Source organism: Crotalus tigris, unplaced genomic scaffold (assembly GCF_016545835.1).
Source record: "Crotalus tigris isolate CLP2741 ecotype Arizona unplaced genomic scaffold, ASM1654583v1 scf7180000019409.675750, whole genome shotgun sequence".
Taxonomy (NCBI): Eukaryota; Metazoa; Chordata; class Lepidosauria; order Squamata; family Viperidae; genus Crotalus; species Crotalus tigris.
In genome coordinates, this window is record NW_024097523.1 from 512,014 (window position 1) to 534,599 (window position 22,586).

Here is a 22,586-nt window from a genome sequence, read left to right on the forward strand (position 1 = left end):
TTTAGATTTGTTTAGGAAAGAAAGTAATGTTTAAATTTGTGTTCTTGGAGGGAGTTTATACAGAATGATGATTGTATTTAGATTTGTTTAGGATTTAAAAGTGTTTCTAGTTTTTAAATATTATTATTAATATTTTTAAGAGAAAATAATTTGTTTAATTAAATGTGCTTAGATTTGTTTAGGACTTATAGGTTTTTTAAGTTTTTTCTTTTTGGATAGGAGAGAAGATTATGAAGATTGAAGGAAATATGTATTTACTTTAAGTTTTTTAAGAGTATTTAGTTTTAATGGTATAACAAAGGTTTATATGTTTATTTTTTTGTTTTAGGATAAAGAAAGAGGGAGAAATTAGATTTTACACTATAGATATAGATATTCAAAGAAAGTAATGTTTAAATTTGTGTTTTTGGAGGGAGTTTATATAGAATGATGATTGTATTTAAACTTGTTTAGGTTTTAAAAGTGTTTTAAGGTTTTTTTTTTTTTTTTTAATTAAGCCTGTACTCAGCTCTGGGAAGTCCAGGGGAGGGTTTGGGAGGTTGGGAAGGGGGGGGTGGTAGGGTTGGGGGGGGTATGGGAAGGGGATTTGTTTTTGTAAAATTCAAAAAATTTTCAATAAAATAAAAATTATAATTTTTATTAAAAAAAAAATTAAAGAAAAAAAAAACTTTGTGTTTATTGGACTTCTCAATTATTTTTTTAAAGCGAGTTTCTTTTTTTGGCATTGTAAGATGCTTGACGGCTCTTGACCCACATGATTTGGTCATGTTCTTCCATGATTCTCTTCTGGTCCTAAATCAATGTATATTTGCCTGTTTGTATGTACAATAAACGCTGGGGGAAAACATAGCTTTAAATGTGATGCTGAATACTATGGAATTCAACATTTATAAAGAACTTTGAATTTATCAAGCCTAAGGCTCAATAAAGAGAATTATCTTATGTAGATGGAAATAATTTTACCTTGATGTTGGAGACTGAAGTCAAGAGATGTATTCTTGATTAATGTTTGAAATACTTTTATATTTGAAAACTGAGAAGACAACTTTTTATACAACTTTGATTTAGTAATATTGGACTAATTTTTATGAATATTTTATGGATTTTTATATATTTCCCTTAAAATTTAGTTTATTTTCAGGATCATTTATAATTTTAATTCTACCATTATTGACATATTATTTTTCTGTTTGTTATATTTTACAAATAAAAATTATACAATTAAATAACCTGCAGCGGTATATAAGTCTCATAAATAAAATAAAAAATAAAATAAATGCTATTTCTATCTCTGAGAATACTGCACTATTAAGGCTCCACCAAACCACTTCCTTGATCTTTCCAATGTATATAATTTACAGCTAGGTGTCCATATCATCATACTTACCAAACAGGAAAAATCCCCAAGCGGGTAATAAGAAACACTACACTAAATATTATAAAAGTAGCATCACAGAGTCGCTGATACTTCGCATAGTTGAACAACTTTGCAAGCTAGAAAAAAATAGAAAGCATTAAAACAACTCTAGCTGCCCATCTAACAAAATTATTATTTAGATAAAAGATTCTACTAACTGGGTATCTTTTTTTCTTTCTTTCTTTTTTAAAAGAAAAAGTAACTGTGAATATGATCTTGGCACAATGAAAAATGAAGAAAAAAATACAAAATAGTCCAATATCCTTTATGTTCGAAATACAAGTTCAGAAAGAACTAATAGTAAATGAATATGGTAAAGATCAAGAACACTCAAATAATAGCCTCTCAAATTAAGAAGCTTCAGGCCTAGTGTTATCCAGTAACACCAGTATCAGTTACAACTACAGGCAATCCTTTTTTAGCAATCATACTTGCGACTGGCAACTTAGTCGTTAAGTGAAAGCATGACTGTGCTTCTCGTTTTAATTCAGCTTTCTTTTGCTGTACAGACCTGCCAATGTGAGGACTGGTTATCAAGTTGTCTTTTCATCACTGCAAACGGCTGCTAAATGAAGCAGTGGCTCAATGAGGACTACTTGTAGTGACAGTATATATATTTCCAAACAAATGCTCCTTACATACTGAAGTCTTTGCCGTTAATAGTGATGGACACGAAGGGTCATCCAAGAACGTTTAGATGATTGTATCCCATCTTTATTATTTTTACAAACAACTCAAAGCAGTAAACTTATCCAATACATCTTCCTCCTCCTGTTTTCCCCATAACAACAACCCTGTGAGATAGGTTGGACTGAGTGAGAGAGAGTGAGTGAGTGAGTGACTGGCCCAAGGTCACCCAGCTGGCCTTCATGCCTAAGGTAGCACTTGAACTCATGATCTCCGGTTTTCTAGCCTGGTGCCTTAACCACTAGGTCATTCACAAATGATTTCCAAATGGTTTTAAGAAACAGCCGTTGCCTTAAATGGACTACTTACAAATCACCATGCTCTGTATACATAGCATAACACATTGTTTTAATCTTTTTTTGTGTGGGGAAAAAAATCCCAATAAATTAATGGTAAGGAAATCAATACTGTAGACAAAATTATACAGTAGTATTAAATAATAAAACCTAGGGTACTCACTTCTAATAATATATCTGCTGAATCATGGAGACATACGACCAAAGTACCTACTCGCACCATGTGGTTTATGTAGGAGAAGACAAACAATCCAACAGTAGCCACATGATGGACAAACATCATGAAGAAATCCTGAATTTAGAGGAAACAGGATAGAAATAGCTATAATGATCAAGGAATTAATGTACTCTGATAAAAAGAAGCATTCAGAATAATCTAAGTTTGGAAACTTTTTATGGCGTGCTAACTGCTTAATAGCACAAAAATATACTTTCAAGTTAAAAATAATTACTGAGACCTGGTTTCCAACTTTTCAGTTACTCAATTATGCTCTTAAGAAACTATGCTGCTTCCTTCTCAGTGAAGTCTCTACCCTTCAAAGGTATGACAGAAACCCTGATTAATTTTGAAAGCCTAAGTTTTCAAAGCTCATTAGTATTTTGTGGCGAAAAGAACGACTTTTAAGTAGCACAGGATTATGTAGTTTATTTATGGCCCTAACAATTCTGTCATTTTACTCCTATAATAATCCCATCTATTTGCCTCCCTTTCTTCCCTCCCTACCATTGTATTACAATTATTTAGTTATTTATTTGCTAAATTTATATGCTGCCTCTCTCACTGATAAGGCAACTATGGTTGCCTACAAACCATAAAAAGATAAACTGTAGAAGCAATTAAAATTACAACTACAAGAATTGTATGATTTTAATTATAAAATCTACTTCATAGGATTTTGCTCCATCCATTTGAAATAGACACAATGAAAATATATGTTCCTTAAGATGCCTGGGGCAGTTCTACTGAAAAAAATAAGTGACGGATCTGTGGGGGGAGGAGGGGAGGAAGGTGTGTGACCACGTAGGGTGGGAAGCAGGGCCAAGTCCTGCAGGGACCCACTGGGATGGATGCTTATAATACTGTGAACCCTGCAAATTGATGAATGCAGTAAGACAACTTCATCACTAATCAACTGATGTATATGCTCACACAAAAGCGTATGCAATGCACTAAGTCTAACTGAAATTTAAGATTCAAGACTATCAATACTATCCAAATTATCTATGCATCTCACTGAAGACAAAAATAGTTTCTCTGCTGCAAGGCGTCAGAAAACAATCCTAATCCCAGAATATAATTATTTTCTGTTTTTTAAAGGCAGTTAGTTTGAATAGGACAGCATTTCATTTTATGGGAGAAAACTTCCGGGCAAAGAGAAGGACTACTATTCTTCTTTTAAGAGCCCTCCAATCTTACTTGTGAAGTTTGTATGAATGTTAGATAGCCTTCCATTAACTTTGTTCTGAAATAAGCATCCAACATTAGAAATTCCTTCTGAAGAAGGCTGCTCACAACCCTTGCAATTTTAGCAATGCTAAAGAATCAGAAAAGCCAATCCTACAGCATTCGTCTTAAAATAGTCTCACAGATTCAAACTTATTGAATATTTTTTTTTTAAAAAAATAAAACATCTAGCAGTTTTCTGAAAAACAATTAATGTAATGCTTCAGCTAAATATTCCAGATATAACTTTTAGAATGACAAAAGATTACAGCTTAAACCAAATTAAGATATTTTAACCTTCTGAACTGTGGTGTAATCTGCTATAGCATTTAATCAAGGACAAAATGTGGTATTTCTATTATTATGGGCAGATTTTTTAAATCTGGCTAACTACAGTAAGAAGGATTCCTATAGGTTTAGAAAAAAAAATCTTAGAAAAAAACTTGTTTCTTACCTTTCGCTTAATATCGGTAAACTGTGAATACAAAAGAGACGAGTAATGGGCCAGTTCGATGATATAATGGTAGTAAATGTCAGATGTTATAGGCTGGAAAACAAAAAGTAATCTTGTTTACATGGCTCGTCCAACATAACTTGGTCCAGTAGTGAAGGTGTCAAGCTGAAAAACCAAGAAACTGAGTTCTAATCCCACTTTACGTGTGAACAACCAGCTAGGTGACTTTGCCTCAGTAACTGCCTCAGGTTTGTTGTTGCGGGAAGAAAAATAGGAGGAAGGAATATTAGGTATGTTCCCCCTCTTGGGTTATTTATAAAAAATAATAAAAGCGGGATAAAACTAAATAAAATAAAATCTCCATTAAGGGAAAATTTTATAAATCTAAGCTTTGTTTATTATACTTTCAAATTTGAAAGCTATTTAATCTGTCTTATTCTTATCTGTGCAAAAATTGCTATCAGTCTTTAAATAGTGAGAGATCCGATCACAACCATAATATTCTTTTGAAATAATGTTAAGATGTAAAAAAATATATCTATATCTAGATTGATCATAGAAAGCAAAAGCAGGAAAGCAAAGCAGCATCTTCTTTCCTATTAATAGCTCTTGGTGAGAAGGTGAAAAGCAATGTTTCCAATGCCTTTCCCACTGAACGTCAGAATACAGGATGGTGCATGGCAACAGAGACATTGCTCTACTTACAAATGGATTATGTTTCTAGAGGCTGTTAATAAGTCCATTTTGTTCACAAGTCCAACAGGCATAAAAAACATGCACAGTTATCCTCACTTTCCTCTTGTCCCGCGTACCTAGGGGATGACCAAGTGGATGTTCTCTTGGTGGTGGGGGGGCATTTCCCCACTGAAAGCCTCTCAGGGGGCTATTCAGGGAAGATGTGGGTGTGGGCGCAGCTCAACTTGGTTTTTTTATTTCAATTGTGGACTCTGCAGGCCAACCCTCCCAGATTGGTATTCAGGTGGAGTAGACTCCTCCTCACTTTGGTGACTCCCTCCCCTCCTTGTCCACTTCTACCCCCATGAGCTGACATATTCCATTGGCTCCATGCCCTCAGACATGGAATGCAGCTGTCCTTCTCAACAGATGGTTTTTACAATAGTGCTGCCAAGCATACATATGCAGTACATCATAAACTAATCCTTTTCTGCCTTCTCCTGACTTCTGGGATTTTCTAGGTTAGAGTTAAGGACAGGTTTGTTCATATCAGCAAAAGTTCACAACTCAAAAGTTCATAAGTCAAGTAGTATCTGTACAGAGAGTATTTCCCCCCCCCTTCAGAATTAACTCAAATGAAGTGGAGGGAGGCCCTATGCCAGTGGTGGCGAACCTATGGCATGCGTGCCAGAGGCGGCACTCAGAGCCCTCCGTGTGGGCACATGTGTCGTCACCCCAGTCCCGCCTCCCCCCATGGCCCCCTCCTCACCAGCAGCCCCCAGAGGAGAGTTGCCCCCAGGCATGGCCCACACTGGGCAGCGCAGCCAAGCACATGGCAGCTGGGCAGCAGGGACAAGACTCCACCCTTGTGCCCCGTTGCGTGCAGATGATGCATTGGGGCATGGGCAGAGGGCGTGGCCAACATGGTGCTGCAGGGCCACCTGGGCGATCTGTGGCAGGCTGTGGAAGTAATGGGAGGCCCTGCGGGCGGGTGGAGCAGGGGACGGAGCGGGGGTGGGGCAGGGTGGGGGGCAGAGTGGGGGTGGGCAGGGGTAGTTTTTGGGCACTCAGTCTCTAAAAGGTTCACCATCACTGCCCTATGCAGTCCTTATTTATCCTTATCCCTGAAAGATGTGTTTCAGTGCTGAATAAGGGAGAAAAGGATGAATTCAAGCACCTCTGAGGCAATATGGGAGGTGAGAATAGGAGATGGAAGAACAATAGAAGAATGGTTGGTGGGAAGAATGCACTTGCATATGTTCCTTAGCTTTTTAAACATGACAAACCTGGCTAATAATTAATAAATTTCACTTAACTGAAGACCATGAAAAGAGGCATATTAATGACCTGTGTTTGCTTCAAATGGGTGAGTATTCCCTTTCAAAAGGTATTTTAAAAAGAAAAGATCAAAGAAGCATTCAACATCAATGTCTTACTATTGTTTTGAAATTCTTCTGCACAAACTATTTTTAAATGGGTTGACTGGTATGAACTGAAAACAGTCTTCCACCCATTCTTACTCTAATGGAAGGTCAAAGCACGCCTAAACTGCATTAGGAAAAAAAGGTGTTCTAGAGTTTTTCCCCCCGATTTATCTCTGGTGCATAAAATAATACAACACCAAATCCACTGATCTGAAAGTAGACATTTATGCCATCAAATTCAATATTCTGGAAGAATCCAGATGGCTGTCTGCTTCTATTTAGACTCATTCAGTGGAGGGCAGCTCAACATTTTCCTGAACAATTGATTCTACAGATATTCTTCATTTAACAATGGTAATTGGGACTAGAATTTCCATTGCTAAGCAAATGTCACATGAACGCACCACTTAGAAATGGCAGTTCCAGTTGCTGTTAAGCGAATTATACAACATGACATGGTCTCCATTGCAACCTCAACTTTACTTGTTATAAGCTGGCAATGAAGGTCACAAAAGGCAACTGCATGACTGTGGGATGCTATGATGGCCACAACTATGATAAGTACGACTTGTTTAGTACCATTATAACTTTAAGCAGCTGCTGAATTTATATTTATTTATTTTATTTTTAAAATTTATAAACCGCCCCACTCCCGCAGGACTCTGGGCGGCTAACAATAAAAACACCATAAAACATGACAAACAAACAGTACAATAACAGTCATCCAGGGGTCAGATTTTATAAACCCCAGGCCTGCCGGAAAAGCCAGGTCTTAAGTAGCTTACGGAAAACCAACAGGGTGGGAGTGGTCCTAATCTCCGGGGGGAGCTGGTTCCAAGACGTGGGCGCCATCACAGAGAAAGCTCTCCTCTGCGGCCCCGCCAAATGGCACTGCTTGGCCGACGGGACTTGAAGGAGGCCCAGCCTGTGGGATCTAACCGGATGAAGGGAACTATGAGGTAGTAGGCGGTCTCGCAAATAGCCTGGCCCTCAGCCATATAGGGGTTTAAAGGTAATAACCAACACCATGAATTGGACCCGGAGACCAATAGGCAATCAATGCAGCTCACGGAGGATAGGTGTAACGTGGGTGTATCGAGGAGCACCCACTATCACTCGCGCGGCTGCATTCTGGACCAACTGTAGTCTCTGAATACTTTTCAAGGGTAGCCCCATGTAGAGCGCGTTGCAGTAGTCCAGACGTGAGGTGACAAGGGCATGAGTGACTGTAAGGAGAGCCTCCCGGTCCAGGTAGGGTCACAACTGGTGCAACAGACGAACTTGTGCAAAGGTCCTCCCAGCCACAGCCGTCAAATGATGTTCCAAATTCAGCTGTGGATCAAGGAGGACATCCAAGTTGTGAACCCGCTACGAAGGGGGTATATTTTCCCCCGCTAGTGTCAACACTGGGCAGTCGACATGATCCTTGGGAGGCAACATCCAAAGCAACTCGGTCTTGTCAGGATTGATCCTGAGTCTGTTAACCCCCATCCAGACCCTCACGGCTTCAAGGCAGCGGCCCATCACATCAGCCGCTTCACTGAGAGAGCTCGGGGAGGAGATATATAGCTGGGTATCATCAGCATACTGATGAAACCGCATCCCGTGCTATCTGATGATCTCATCCAGTGGCTTCATGTAAATGTTAAACAGGAGGGGGGAGAGAACCGACCCCTGCAGCACGCCGCATTCAAGGGGCCTCGGGGTTGACCTCTGCCCTCCCACCAATACCGATTGTGACCGGCCAGAGAGGTAGGAGAACCACCGTAAAACGTTGAAGTCGTTGCAAAAGGATACCATGATTGATGGTATCAAAAGCCGCTGAGAGGTCAAGTAGCACCAAGACAGAGGAATAACCCCTGTCTCGGGCCCGCCAGAGATCATCCATCAGCGCGACCAAAGCAGTTTCTGTGCTGAAGCCAGATTGAAAAGGGTCTAGATAATCCACTTCATCCAGAGACCGTCGGAGCTGGAGCGCCACCACTCTCTCTACAACCTTCCCCAAAAAGGGGAGATTGGAGACTGGACGGAAGTTATTTAAGTCAGCCGGGTCCAGGGTAGGCTTCTTGAGAAGGGGCCTCACAACCACCTCCTTCAAGGATTGCGGGAAAGACCTCTCCCTCAATGAAGCATTGATCAACACCTGGAGCCAGCCTCGTGTCACCTCCTTGGCAGCCGAGACCAACCAGGAAGGACACGGGTCCAATAAACAAGTGGAGGCGCTCATCGCTCCCATCGCTCTGTCAACATCCTCAGCGGTCACAGACTCAAATTCATCCCATAAAACTGGGCTAAGACCTGCCCCAGTCATCTCAGAAGGCCCTGCCCAATCGGAGTCTAGGTCTGTCCGAATCCGAGCGATTTTGTCTGATAGGAACTGCACAAATTCCTCCGCCCTACCCTGTAAGGGCTCCCCAGCTTCCCGAACGTTAAACAGGGAACGGGTCACCCTAAACAGGGCGGCGGGGCGAAATTCTGCAGACGCAATAAGTGCAGAAAAATGAGAACATTTTGCCACTCGTATCGCCACTAAATAAGTCCTAATATAGGCTCTTAAAAGTGTCCGGTCGGATTCGGAGTTACTAGCCCTCCAGCGTCGCTCTAGACGTCTCTTCTGACGCTTCATCTCCCGTAGCTCCTCGGTAAACAAAGGTGCCCTCCGGGATCCACAATCAAGGAGAGGTCGCAAAGGCACGATCTGGTCTAACGCCCCTGATGCCGCCTTATTCCAAGCAATGACCAAGGACTCAGTCGGTTCGTGGAGGACGGAATCAGGAAAAACCCCAAGCACTATTTGGAACCCCTGGGGCGGAACCACCTAATCGGTTCTGCCTCCCTGCGGTGGGGGAGTAGGACCGAGCAATCTAACCTCAACAGGAAGTGATCCGACCATAACAAGGGAGATGTAACTATACCCCTTAAATCGAAATCACGCCCCGAGAGGAATACCAAGTCGAGCATGTGTCCTCCCCTATGGGTCGGACCCTGAATTATCTGGGTCAGGTCCATGGTTGTCATGGAAGCCATGAACTCCTGAGCCACACAGGAGGATTCGCCGAGTGACGGCAGATTGAAATCCCCCAGCACCATAAGCCTGGGGAGTTCCACCGCCAACCCGGCTACCCCCTCCAGCAGCTCGGGCAGGGCTGTTGTCACATAGCTGGGAGGCAGGTATGTCAACAACAAGCCCGACTGAACCCTTGAATCCAACCTCAAGAGAAGGGACTCACACCCAACAACCTCTGGGGCAGGGATCCTGCGAGGTCTCAAGGATTCTCGGACAAGAATCGCCACTCCCCCACCCCTTCCCTGGAATCGCGGTTGGTGCATTATCTGAAACCCGTCTGGGCACATCTCTGAAAGAGGAACACCTCCCTCTTGGCCCAACCAGGTCTCAGTAATACATGCCAGGTCGGCCTCCTCATCTAGTATCAACTCCCAGATGAGGGGAGCTTTATTAATAACCGACCTGGCATTAAGAAGCAGCAACCTGAGGCCAGGGTCCTGAACACCCCCCTCTCCAGGTATTGGAGAAGAGTCCAAGGGGTCGGAACAAGTAATCGCTTTAATGCAGCGAGTCCTTGTTCCCCAAAGATGGCCCACCCCTTGGCTCCCGCCATATCTACCTCTCCTCACGATAACCAGGACGTTCCGGCCCACCTCCACCCCCGAAAACTCCCCACCCACCCCGCAGGTCTCCCTCCCATCGTTCCCCCCTCCCGGCAGTCCACATCTCTCATTCATATCGAGCTGGGAAGTACATCCGGCCCCCCCTCTTCTGTTTACACACTCAGCAGAGGGGGCACCAGTTCTCGTTCCCAGCTCCTTCACTCACACCCGTACACACCCTTATACAATAAAACTAAAAAGAAAATTAAAAACAATCAATCATACAGTCAACATACACTGGCTGAGAGATTCTGGGAGTTGAAGTCCAAAAGTCACAAAGGGCCACATCTGAAGACCCCTATATTCTTTCGGCTGTACTCCTGTTCCCTCTGTAGCCGCTGGAGGCCGTCCAGGAACCGCAGGCCTGGGCAGCAGGGAAAGAAACGAGCGCCCGGGACCGCCACAAGGAAGGTGGAAGAGCTCATGCGACGCCCTTTGAGGTCTAACTGTTGCCGGCCGCAATTAGAGGTTGTTAAATGAGGACTATCTGTACTGTTGAACTACTCTGTCAGAAATTTTTCATAATGTGTAATAAAGGCATGTTTTTCCTATAAATAAATATTTTTATGTTTAAAGGTGATTTTTCTACTTTTATTATTTTATTTGGAGAATATTTTATGATTTTACAGTTCTAATGTTTTGATGATGCTTTTATTGTTGCAACCTGCCCCAAGTCTCAAAAAAGTGGGCAGCATACTGATAATGAGAAATAAAAGAATAAAATACAAATATATATCTATGATTCTGTGCTCTGGGTTGACAGATAATAGATCCCAGCTTGATTTTCTATAATATTTTTCAGGCCCTTGAAAACTGCAGCATATCTCCTCTGAGTCTACTTTTCTCAAGACTAAACATTCCAGTCCCCTGAAGCATCTTAGTGGCCTTCTCTAAACCTGTTCACATTTGTCCAAATCCTTCTTAAAATAAATCTTTAAATTCTAATGCAGGCAAAACCGCCACTGGTTAAATGCATAATATAAAGAAAACTTCTATTTGTTTGTTTGTGTGTGTCACCTTATTATTCCCACTTTTCATTCACAGGCTCACAGCCCTATTTTCTCTTATTTAATGAACCATTCGGGGAGAGGAGGAAGTTCCATTATATCCAAATTAAATCATTTGTGTTAATTTACATTATTTGCACAATGATCAAACTGATAGGACTACTTGCAGTAAAGCTTCAATTTAATGGACCCTTAACAAAAAACCTTTCAATTTGATGAGTGAATTATTAAATGGATATGGATAGGGGCAACACCAAATCAGGTAAGTTAAAGAGATCTTAAATTTCTAATAATGATAATACACACAAAAAAACCCTGCATTTGTTACTATTTTTGAATTTTTAAAAATATTCTAAAACTAGAAGATGGAGCAATTCATTTCAACATGGTCTAGATCAGAGGTCCCCAACCTTTTGGGCACCAGGGACTGATTCTGTGGAGAGAGGTTTTTACGTGAACCGGAGGGTGTGTGATTTTGTGTGCTGCCTGCATCTCTCAGATGGGGCTTTGCTTGTTTGTGCGGACCGGTTGCTGGCATGCCGCGGACCGGTACTGGTCTACAGACTGGGGGTTGGGGACCCCTGGTCTAGATTTAAAGATTTCAGAATTGAATTGCAGTTGCAGAAGTTCCAGTTACTAAGTGAATTGTACAAAGCTGTTAAAATTTGCAATATCATGTGATCGCCATTTGCGATTTCCTGCCAGTTTACTCTTGACTTTGCTTGTCGGAAGTCAGCAGTGAAGCAAATGGCAAACATGTGAGGGCACAAGATACTGCAACCATCATAACTGCCGCCCTGTTGCCAAACTCCCAAATTGTGATCACCTCATTGTGGAGATGCTGCAATGGTTTGTGCAATGGCCATTAAGCTCCTCGTTCAGCAGGATTATATTGTCAGTTAGTGAACGAATGGTTGTTAGCCAAGGACTATTGTACATGGAAGTTTTTTTTTCTTCATTTATGCTCAGTAATGTATGCCATTTTTTCCACTATACAATCACTGATGTATCTTTATTTTTGGTATTGTTATAGTTCATTAATAAAAAATGAAGTAAACAGTTAAAAAAGATATATTGAGCCAGCCAAGGATCTCCTGTCATGATTAATATAATAAGCCACATATATTTTAAAATCAAGTATGTGCAAATTAATGTGCTCAAGCATCACAGTAACTATTTCCTGATATTCTACTTATTGGAGTAGCCGCAACTGCAGCTTTTACAGGGGAATCTAGGTCAGGGGTAGGCAATCTTGGCTCTTTTATGACTCGTGGACTTCAACTCCCTGAAGTCTCCCTGATCTAGGTGATTTGTTTAACCTTTCAAATCATGAAGCTCAGTATTTCTATCAATGCTACAGTGACATAGTGCTAGCTCAGAATTTTATTAGGAAAATAAAAAAAAAGAAACGTTGGAAATGATATATTTGTGGTCAGGAAAAACTCAACAGCAGCTAAACCAAATTATCCTATAATAGCATTTACATATTTATTTTATTTATATGTCACCCATCTTACTACGGAGTGAGTACGGGCAGTTTACAACACCATAAAAACAAGAAAATAAAAACATTAAATTAGCATTACTACATTAGCATTGCTACAAATATTATTAAAGAAAATGGATACCTGATAAGGATAATTATACCAGCATTGTCGTGTATCCCAAAACCAGGGTGACTACAATAAAGAGAAAAATAGAGTAATACAGAGCGCTCTTATCAGCAGAATTTTAATGTCTAAATGGTGGCTTCTGAAAGATATTATGATTTCTTAGTTTAACCCGGTTTGAGAAATTTCTTTTCTTTTCATACTGCTTATTTTTATGTAAAAAAAAAGCAAATAATATTTCTCCAAAATGTTTCTTGCAGTAAAAAAAAACCCCTTCTTGCATGAAAACTGGCCTTTATTTTTTATAAAATATTTTGAGTATTTTTTAAAATTGTATTTTACAATTTCACAAGACAGAGTATTTTGCTATATACATCCCAACATCTCTTTACTGTTGATTATATTGGCTGAGTCGGTCATGAGTCAGCAGTATCCATCAGGGGAAGAGTTGTGCAGATTCTCCATTCAGGTGCTTATTTTTACCAAAGTTTGCCAAGCACATTTTCCATGCAAAGAAAAATAAAATCTGAAAACTAATCTTTTGAAAAATCACTGGAATTGCTTATTAAATACTAAATTATTTATTTCTTTAAAATTATCCATAAAACCCTATCAATAAACATTAGATTTTAAAGGTATGACATCTGCCATAATTGGACAATAACAACATTTTCAGCAAATTTTAATATAGTTATACGATAAATTCTATCATATAAATAGATTTATATATATCTAAAAACTCATCATTTTCTTTAAGCCAATATATAAAGGCAATATATAAGTATAATGCTTTAATAGCTGAATTATATACAGATACATTCATATAAGACACTGGAAGATCTATATGCTAGAATGCTATCCTTCTGTAAGGAATAATATACTGCAAATCTCAAACAAGTCCTTCTGGTTCTATATTAAAAAATTTAAATGAATTTCTATGACAAAAGCAAAACTGAAAGCTACTTTTCCAGTTCTGTTAAGACAATTAAATAAAAACTGAGCATCCAAATAAAAACACTAGGGAAAAAATACCAAGCATCAACTCCTACAATTAAATTATTATAATTCCATTTAGCATAATTTGAAGATTGTCCAACATACTCACCAACCAAAGATAATTGAATCCATATGTAAAAATACATAAAGAAAATGTAAACCTCCACCTAGAATTAAAAAACAAAAATATATGACATACAAATATTGATCTAATAAAAGCTAAAAATACCTTAATGTTTGCCCAATGAAACTTTCAGATTCAAAATGTCTTCAATTTTTGAAAACTTTTATTATTTATCAAACACCTTTCCATTAGTGCACAGAAGATGGAGGTCAAATAAGAGTCCCACTCACCTATGGTACATATCTTGGGGAAGCAGTCATTGAGGAAGAGAGGCAGAAACCATAGAGGTAGCAGGCAGGAAGGCAAAATGCTCAGATACTATAGTGATACAAGCCATGCATTAAAAAAGTGAGAAAATAAATTTGAGTAGGATAGAAAAAAGACAAGAGTCTATAAAAAAGTCAAGTGAATGCTTTGGAAAATAACCTCAGACAGTAAAAGGCAACTTGATAAAAGACACAAATCCTGCAAAGAAATAGATAAGATGCTTTTCTAACTGTAAATTCTACTGAATAACTCAGAGGAGATGGCGTTAACAAACTAAGATATACACAGTTTTGATAATGTGAAAAAGATCTAGATAAAGGATTGTGTCTGGGGTCTTTACCACTACAAGTATCCCTACTGGTATAAATGTTATAAATATACTTTTTTTGTATTATGCATTACTAATTCTAAGGTCTGAAATTCAAAGACTATTTGATATTTACTTTTAGAATAAAGAATTGCAACTATTTGAATTTGAATTCTACACAAACCTACATGCTCTCACAGAACTTTGTAAGGGTGCTTGGTTTATCCTGGTTCCTCTGGTGACGAAACCACCGCTGGATTTTTCGGACATCCCAGTCTAGCTGTTTTGATAAACCTTCTAATCGTCTTGCATCTGGACACTAGGAAATGATCAAACAGATATAAAAGAGCTTTTTCTTTGGGTTCTTATCAATTTTCTAAAATAGGTTCTTCTCATTTCTGCTTAATTGTCCTTCAGTGTGCAACCTGCTGGATATTATCTAGAACTGTACATTTTGCTAGGAAAGGCAAACAGAGGAAATATTCAATTTGAGAAACAAAATCCTTGCCTAAATGTACTGGGAAAAGTTCCAACTATGTTCAACTACAGGTAGTCCTTGACTCATTGAGCCCAAAATTTCTGTTGTTAAGTGGTTTTGCCCCATATTATGACCTTTCTTGCCATAGTTAAGTGAATCACTGCAGTAGTTAAGTTAGTAACACAATTGTAAAGTGAATCTGGCTTTCCCATTGATTTTGTGTGCCAAAAGGTCACAAAAGTTGATTATATGATAATGGGGCACTGCAACCCATCATAAATATGAGCCAATTGGGAAGCATCCAAATTTTGATCATGTGATCATGAGGATGCTGCAATGATCGTTAAGTATGAAAAACACTTATAAGTCACACTGTAAATTTGAATAGTTATCAAACCAACGGTTGTAAGTTGAGAACTACCTATACTGTATATCAGGGGCCACCAACCTTCTTGGATTGGCAGCCCAGTGGGGGAGGGAGAGGCAGGTGCCTTATGCGCATATACACAAATGTGACTGTGGCACACGTGCATGCGCACGTACAAACAGGCTGCAAGAATGCGCACCATGCAAACGGGGCTGCGAGCATGCACGTGAGGCTCTCAGTGACGGCAGCGTCTGTGTGAGGCTCGTAGCGCCACTGCTGCCAGGCTTGTGGCGATGCTACCACCAGCGCGAGGCCTGCAACATGGCCCGCAATGTCACCATGGTGTGAGGTTCGCGCCGCTACCCCTGCGTAAGGATTGCACTACAGCCCGCAGCAATGCTGCCCTGGCGTGAAGCTCGTGCTGCCACCCCTGCAGAAGGATCGCGCCACGGCCTGCAGCGATCATGCTCCAGCGTGAGGCTTGCGCCACCACTCCTGCATGAGGATTATGTTGTGGCCCACCTGCCGCTTGCAGCACTGCCACCACCCACACAAGCTTCATTGCAATGCCGCCACCTGCATGTGGTGTGCTACTGCCCACAGCGCTGTTTGTGGCAACATCGCCGCCCATGCAATACTAGCTGCATTACAACCATCCGCACAACACTCGTGGCAATGGTGGTACGAGAGGGGCTGAGCACAAGCACTTGCACATGCACTGCCCAGCTACTCACACAGCCCGGTGGTCAAGATGCCCCGGCCTGGTAGTGGGCTGCGGCCCATAGGTTGGGGACCTCTTCTGTATATTCATACTGCTGAAATCTATCTTTTCTCCACAATTACAGACACTTTTCCAAGTAAATCATTCTAATTACTGTACCTGCAATTTTGTCAGCAAAATCTGGATGTGAAGCTCAGGCAGAAATGTGGGGTTTTTGTTTTTTTTTTTTTGTGTTTTTGTGTGTCTAGAAGTGGTTTCAACTCCCTTTTTTGCACTGGGTAAAAAAAATGTATTTCTCTACAAGGCAGTGCTAGCTTTCATATATATCATAAACAATATGAAGACTATAGATGTGCAAAAGAACTGACTGTATGTCAGGCTTGCCCAAGCTAGGTCCTTAGGAAAGAAAGACCCTCAACTCCATTGAGTTGAAATGACAGGTTCTTATACTAAGGATTAGTGGTTGCAAACAAAGCAAAGCTAGAACTAAGGTTTCATGTGCAGAGACTACAAAGTTTTCCCTTTCGTGGCCCTCCTCCCTTGATCATATTGTCCTTTTCCAATTACATGCTGGTGCGATGTTTCGGGAACCGCTATGATGTTAGGCACTTCCTGCAACCGTTTCACATTCTTTCCCATGCCAGGTGTCTAGATCAATCTGGTTTAACATGTCTGCTTTCTGTCAGTGCCATTCCCTCCCCCCTTACATGCACCTCCTGCACATCTCCCCCCCCCTTTACTGCTCTCACCTCCCTCCATTTATGGCAAGACTCTGGCAAGCTTAGCAAAGTGTAGTGAAGATGGCAGATCTGACACTGTATTTGCATGTTCCACATAAGCAGAAAGAATACTACATAAATCTTCCTCTCTTTTGTCCCCGGCATCCCTATGCACTGATACAATATGAATCTGAGGGTGAGCGAAAACAGCAAATAGGCAATAAAAAAACAAAATAAATTAAAATGGGAATTAAAAGATAAAAATATTACTTAGACCAACTTAAAAGAATTTTAAATAATTAAAAGCTTACATACTTCTTCCATATTACAATTAAACCATAAGAAAAGAATACTGAACCATTGCCCCAAGGGTCTAAAGTATAATATAATATAATATAATATAATATAATATAATATAATATAATATAATACTGCAAAGCAATCTCATAATAACAATCTGACAATCTGATACAAAACAATCACTTACTTTAGTGATGGAGGTAAACACTTTTTCTAAAATTGCATTGGGTTGCACTCTGTGAGGTCCACGGTCTTGAATGTTAATATGTACAGCACAGGGTTTGGCAATAAACCTGGGGAGCCAATTCCAGAGAAACAATCATACACAAAATAATACCAATATTGTGCAAAGGTAACATGAACATTTAAACACTCTCAGTTACATAGTTGGACACCACAGTAATAACTACATGGTTAAGAGCTTACCCACATGAAATTTAAAATGTTAAAATTTCAGTATATTTCTAAAGATTTGAAAAATGAAACAACTTTTCTAAAGCCTCAATTATTTGGTTGAAATGTTATGAACCACCAACTATACCTAATCATTTAATTAATAATCCTTTGATACATTATACCACGGGTGTCAAACTCGCCACGTCACGTGACATGTCGTGACGTATCACGACTTTTTTTGCATTGCTAGAGCTGGGGTGGGCACGGCCTCCATATGATGAAACTGGTCCGCGCGCCAGCAGTTTGACACCCCTGCATTACACTGTCTACTTGATGATTGTAATGATACAGTGTAATATCCTGTCTAAAACAAGAGTTTTAAAGGCAATTTACTTCACCTTCATGGGCAAAAGAGGGAAGAAGTTACATAAACAGCCTTTCCAAGTAATGTGCTTTTTAACAATGGCACTTGATAATAGTGGGAAGATCCAAATGAAGCAGTTCTATCCAAAACTATGTAGTACATTTAAATAATAAATTGTGTCTGGAATATAAGGAGACTCTATAATAGTCTGCAGAGGACCTATGTCTAGCTATGACATTTTGCTCCTGCTGCAGTTTCCAAAGACATTCCAGAGAGCCTTTCCTTAAAATATACCCTTAAAATATATCTTGCTTTCTGCTTTTAGTTTCTGTTTCTTTGTTTCTGCTGCTTTAAGGTGGGAATTGATGTAATTCTTATTGCTGCCCTATTATGTTTTGAATTGGCTTTAACTTACTTGTGGATGTTTTAATTTTTGACCAATAATATAGACTGTAAGTTAGTGAGAATTGTTTTGATTGCAGTTAATATAGACATACTGTTCCTTCATATATGCCTATTACTCTCTTTTGGTCCTGTCTATTCTTCTTGCATAAAATATACTCTAAATCCTTGTAGTCCACTCATGAAATTAATCCCACCAGCTTTCAATAATATCTGGTAAAACATGTTTGTCTTTCTGCATCAAGACATATAGATCTTGTTTGTTTTCCATGCCCTGTGTATTTGTATAAGAGAATCTTTGGATCATATAACTTGACTATTCCTTCCTCTGTTCAGTGGTATTGTGCTGTTCTGGGCTTTTATGATTGCATTTTTCAGAGTTTCCCACGCCTCTTGAGTTGTTTTCCCCTTTGGGATTTTCATCCATGGGATCTTTCCTAGGTTCTCTTTGAGTTTGTTAAAGTCAGCTCTTTTGAAGTTTACGACACTGGCTGGATTATTTTCTATTGCTAGTGTTTGCATTAAATTCCAATATGATGTGGTCACTTTCACCCAAGGTTCTGGCAACTTCTTCTATCACTTCTTCTCTATTAGTAAGAATTAAGTCCAGTATAGCTTTGTGTCTAGTTCACCTTTTGGATGACAAAGTTGTCAGCTGGGTTAGTTAGGAATCTGTTTGATCTCCACTCACTGCAGAGTTTGTCTCCCAGTTGATATCTGGATAGTTGAAATCTCCCATTGCTACTGTGGTATGCTTCCTACATACATTTGTTAACTTGTTGGCAAAGAGTTCATCTATTTTTTTTTCTCTTTTATATTCACCCATATACATTCTGGAGAGATTTTATCTTTGATCATGTGCATTTCTGTAGATGGGGCGTTGTCTTACCTGAATGCCTTTTCTCAGCATGAGGAATGTAGAATCCACGAATGGGTTGATTTAGTCTTCTAGCCCAATCAGACCAAACAATCAAAGTTGCCACGCCTCTGCAGGGTCTGACCATGCCCCTATTTCGAAAGAGCGAAGTGAATGATTGTGTGACGTGATGGCTCCGAACTGCTGAGACTAACCTAACTGCTAGTAATGATCAGGGAGGGGGTGGATTCTACATTCCTCGTGCTGAGAAAAGGCGTTCAGGTAAAACAACGCCCCTTCTCCAGCATGTAGAGGAATGTAGAATCCACGAATGGGACATACCAAAGCCCCTATGATCCCATGGGTGGGAAGCAGGTTGGTTAAGTGTCGGTGTTGAAATGGACCACTTGTTGTAAAACCCGACGGCTAAAAGCAGCCTCTGCGGAAGCAAACTTGTCAAGTTTGTAGTGGCGAATGAATGGTGAAGGGGACGACCATGTAGCCGCCTTACAGATGTCCTCTATGGATGCCTGAGTCTGCCACACCGCTGACGTGGAAACGCTACGAGTAGAGTGCGCTGTCAGGCGGCTTGGGATAGGTAAAGATTGAGCGATACAGGCCTTGATCCACCTGGCTATAGTAGAGGAGGAAACCTTTTGTCCCTTGGAAGCTGAGTGGAAAGAGACAAACAATGCCTCCGATTTGTGAAAGGAAGCTGTCCTCTTAATGTAATGATGCAATGCCCTACGTACATCTAGGTGATGCCGGTGCTTTTCTGGTGTGTGAAAAGGATTGGGACAAAAGTTTGGTAGTACAATGTCCTGAGCCCAATGAAACAGTGTATTCACCTTGGGAATGAATGAGGGATCTAACCTCAGCACCACTCTGTCCTGATAGAAGGTACACAGGTTTCCCCTAACTGAAAGAGCAGCCAGCTCTGACACATGCCTCGCCGACGTGATGGCTACTAGGAAGGCCACCTTGTGGGACAAAATGTGAAGAGGACAAGACTTTATAGGTTCAAAGGGAGACCTAGTGAGTGCCTGCAGAACCCGAGGTAGTTCCCAAGATGGGATACCTGTGTACTACCAGAGGTCTGGTGTTGGAGACTCCTTTCATAAAGGACCGGACCCTGGGATGATGGGACAATGGAGTGGCGTTGGCACAGGTGAACACCGTGGAAAGAGCGGCCACCTGTCTATGCAAGGTGTTGAGTGCTAAACCCTTATCCACTCCATCCATGAGGTATTCAAGAATCACTGGAATAGTGACAGAAGAGATAAACAAACCCTTACAGGTACACACAGAAGTTCTTCCAAGTGGCATCATAGATCCGGTTCGTTGCCGGCCGTCTGGAAGCTTGGATCATAGCTATCACCCTTGAAAAGTAAGATCCGCACATCAGGAACTGGTGCTCAGATGCCAGACGGCTAGTTGTAGCCACTGCGGGTCCGGGTGGCATATGGCCCCCTGCGTTAGAATTATCCTCTCTGGAAGGATTTGCCAAGGGGGCGCTACGGCGAGGTTCACGAGATCCGCGAACCATGGACGCCTCGGCCAATACGGGGCCACAAGGATTAGCTCCACCCGTTCCTGTAACAGCTTCCTGATGACAGCCGGGATCAAGCCAAATATTTGGCCGACTGCAGAGACACATCCACCATGTACTCCAGTGCAGCCCTTAGTTTAGTGACATCCTGGTGAATCCTTACTTCGTCTGGGGATATTCTGGCCTGTAATTCCCTGAGCCAGATTAATGCGATTCTGGCAAAGAAGGAGTTAGATGTTGAGGCTCTTATAGCCCAAGCCGATGCATGATGGTCCTTTTGAGGGAAATCTCAGACTTCTTGTCCTCAGCCTTAAGGACCTCAGACATATCTCCTGGGATTTTGGTGTCTGACAGTATGGGGGCGAGAGCCTCGTCTACACCCGGAACTTCGAGGACATCATTGAGGGAAGGGACCGTATCTAAGAGCTTACGATCTAATCTCCCAAGAGCAGAGAAGCGTCCAGGAGATCCCCACTGATCCTGAATGGATTTGAGAAACATGGGGGGACAAGGTATCTGTAGGTTCTTCTTGACCGGTTCCAGAAACAGTGCGTCAGAACTCTGTCCAGAGTCCTGATCGGCCGTCTGTGGTTTCACCGGTTCAATTTTTCCGGTGACATAGGCCTTTTGTAAAAGAGAATAGAAGGAATTTGGATTAAACACCCCTACCATAGGAGTGGCCTCCACCTGAATGTCTTCCCCGTCTGACCACATGCCTTCTTCCAGAATCTGTGCGGAATAATCCGATATCTCGCTCCCTTCAGAATGAGGTGGAGAACCGTGATCTGAGATCACATACTCCCTGGGATGCATAGTTTCCATGGGTGTAGGGGGGGTTGACGGTCCTTGGACCTGAATGGCCCTCCCTGAAGCCACCATTGCCTGGACCACCGCCTGTGAGATCATGACTTGGAGCTGGAGAGTAAATGAAGGATGTTCGGGGCCCTGAAGACCTGCCGCCGTCGGCGTGAAAGATGCTGACGGGATTGGGGGAGGGACGACTGTAGTAACCTCCCCCTGAGACCCACAAGACACTGAGGAAGGTCCTGGCTCAGCAACTGGAATTGAGTCTTGGACCTGTAATCTCAATTCTCGGTCAAAGAGGGACAGATAGTCCCGTTCGTAGCCCAGCAAAGAACCCTGGTCCAGGGTCTGCTCGGGAGACCAAGCCCGTGGAAAAGGGGAAGGTCGATGCTCCTCTGATGTGGATGCAAGAGGGGGAGAGAGGATAGTCTGTGTCTCTCCTGCCTGTCGCTGGGCTTTGGAGAATTGTCGTTCCAGCGCCCTATGTCTGCTATCTGCTTGCTTGTCATCGGCCTTAGAGGTCCGTTTGACCTTGGCCTTGACTTTTGCAGGTGTATCCTGATTGGATGGCTTGCATTTTACATTTCCACTGGAGGCGGAAGCCTGTGAAACGGTGTTATCCGCCATATTGAAAACAAACAGGAAAAAAAACAACAGGTGTTCACTAGGAGATCCCTGGATCGGGCCTGTTCTGCAGTAGAAGAAAAAGGCAGGTTTTCACCAGGAGATCCCTGGATCAGTCCTGTTCTGCAGGAGAAGAAAGGGCAGGTTTTCACCAGGAAATCCCTGGATCAGCCATGGTCTGCAGGAGAAAGGAAGGCCACGGCCCACGTGGGTGGTACAGGCCTATATGAGGGTCTGTGAGATCCAGCCCACCATTAAGCATAGAGTCACTACGCGATATAAGCCATGCTGCACTCAGGGGCTGTCCTCCCTGTTCAATTTTTCAGGCCCACTGTAATAGTGAGACAATTTGGCCGATAAAATATCAAATGTCAATTAATGATAAGTCTATATATGAATATAGTTATATATCTTGTTTATTTTAATTCTATTTTATTTTAATTAATTAAATTTTTTTTTTTTTGACCCTTGTGTCTCACTTAGTGATGGCTGGGACAGTAACTGCTGACCACAAGATGCAGACAGCGGAAAACAGGTGAAGCAAGCAGCAGTCCAATCTGTTGGCACTGGATATTTGAAAGGTACTGGTAAGTTACACAGTCTGGAATATTACCAGATAAAATGGAGTG

At 41.3% G+C, this 22,586-nt stretch overlaps 1 protein-coding gene across 3 annotated transcripts in view; it reads right to left on the minus strand.

Moving 5' to 3' along the window:
* CERS5 (ceramide synthase 5) overlaps positions 1-22,586 on the minus strand; it is a 50,697-nt gene that overhangs the window by 14,115 nt on the left and 13,996 nt on the right. For 2 of the 3 annotated variants that reach the window (XM_039362254.1, XM_039362255.1), the window contains exons 2-8: positions 17,150-17,255; positions 14,566-14,696; positions 13,789-13,846; positions 12,702-12,752; positions 4,299-4,391; positions 2,564-2,692; positions 1,388-1,494 (exon numbers count right to left, since the gene is read on the minus strand). In XM_039362254.1, coding sequence (XP_039218188.1) covers positions 1,388-1,494; positions 2,564-2,692; positions 4,299-4,391; positions 12,702-12,752; positions 13,789-13,846; positions 14,566-14,696; positions 17,150-17,255 — 675 coding nt within the window. Of the gene's footprint in view, positions 1-1,387; positions 1,495-2,563; positions 2,693-4,298; positions 4,392-12,701; positions 12,753-13,788; positions 13,847-14,033; positions 14,122-14,565; positions 14,697-17,149; positions 17,256-22,586 lie in introns of those variants that run through there. The other variant, XM_039362256.1, reaches the window with a different exon arrangement.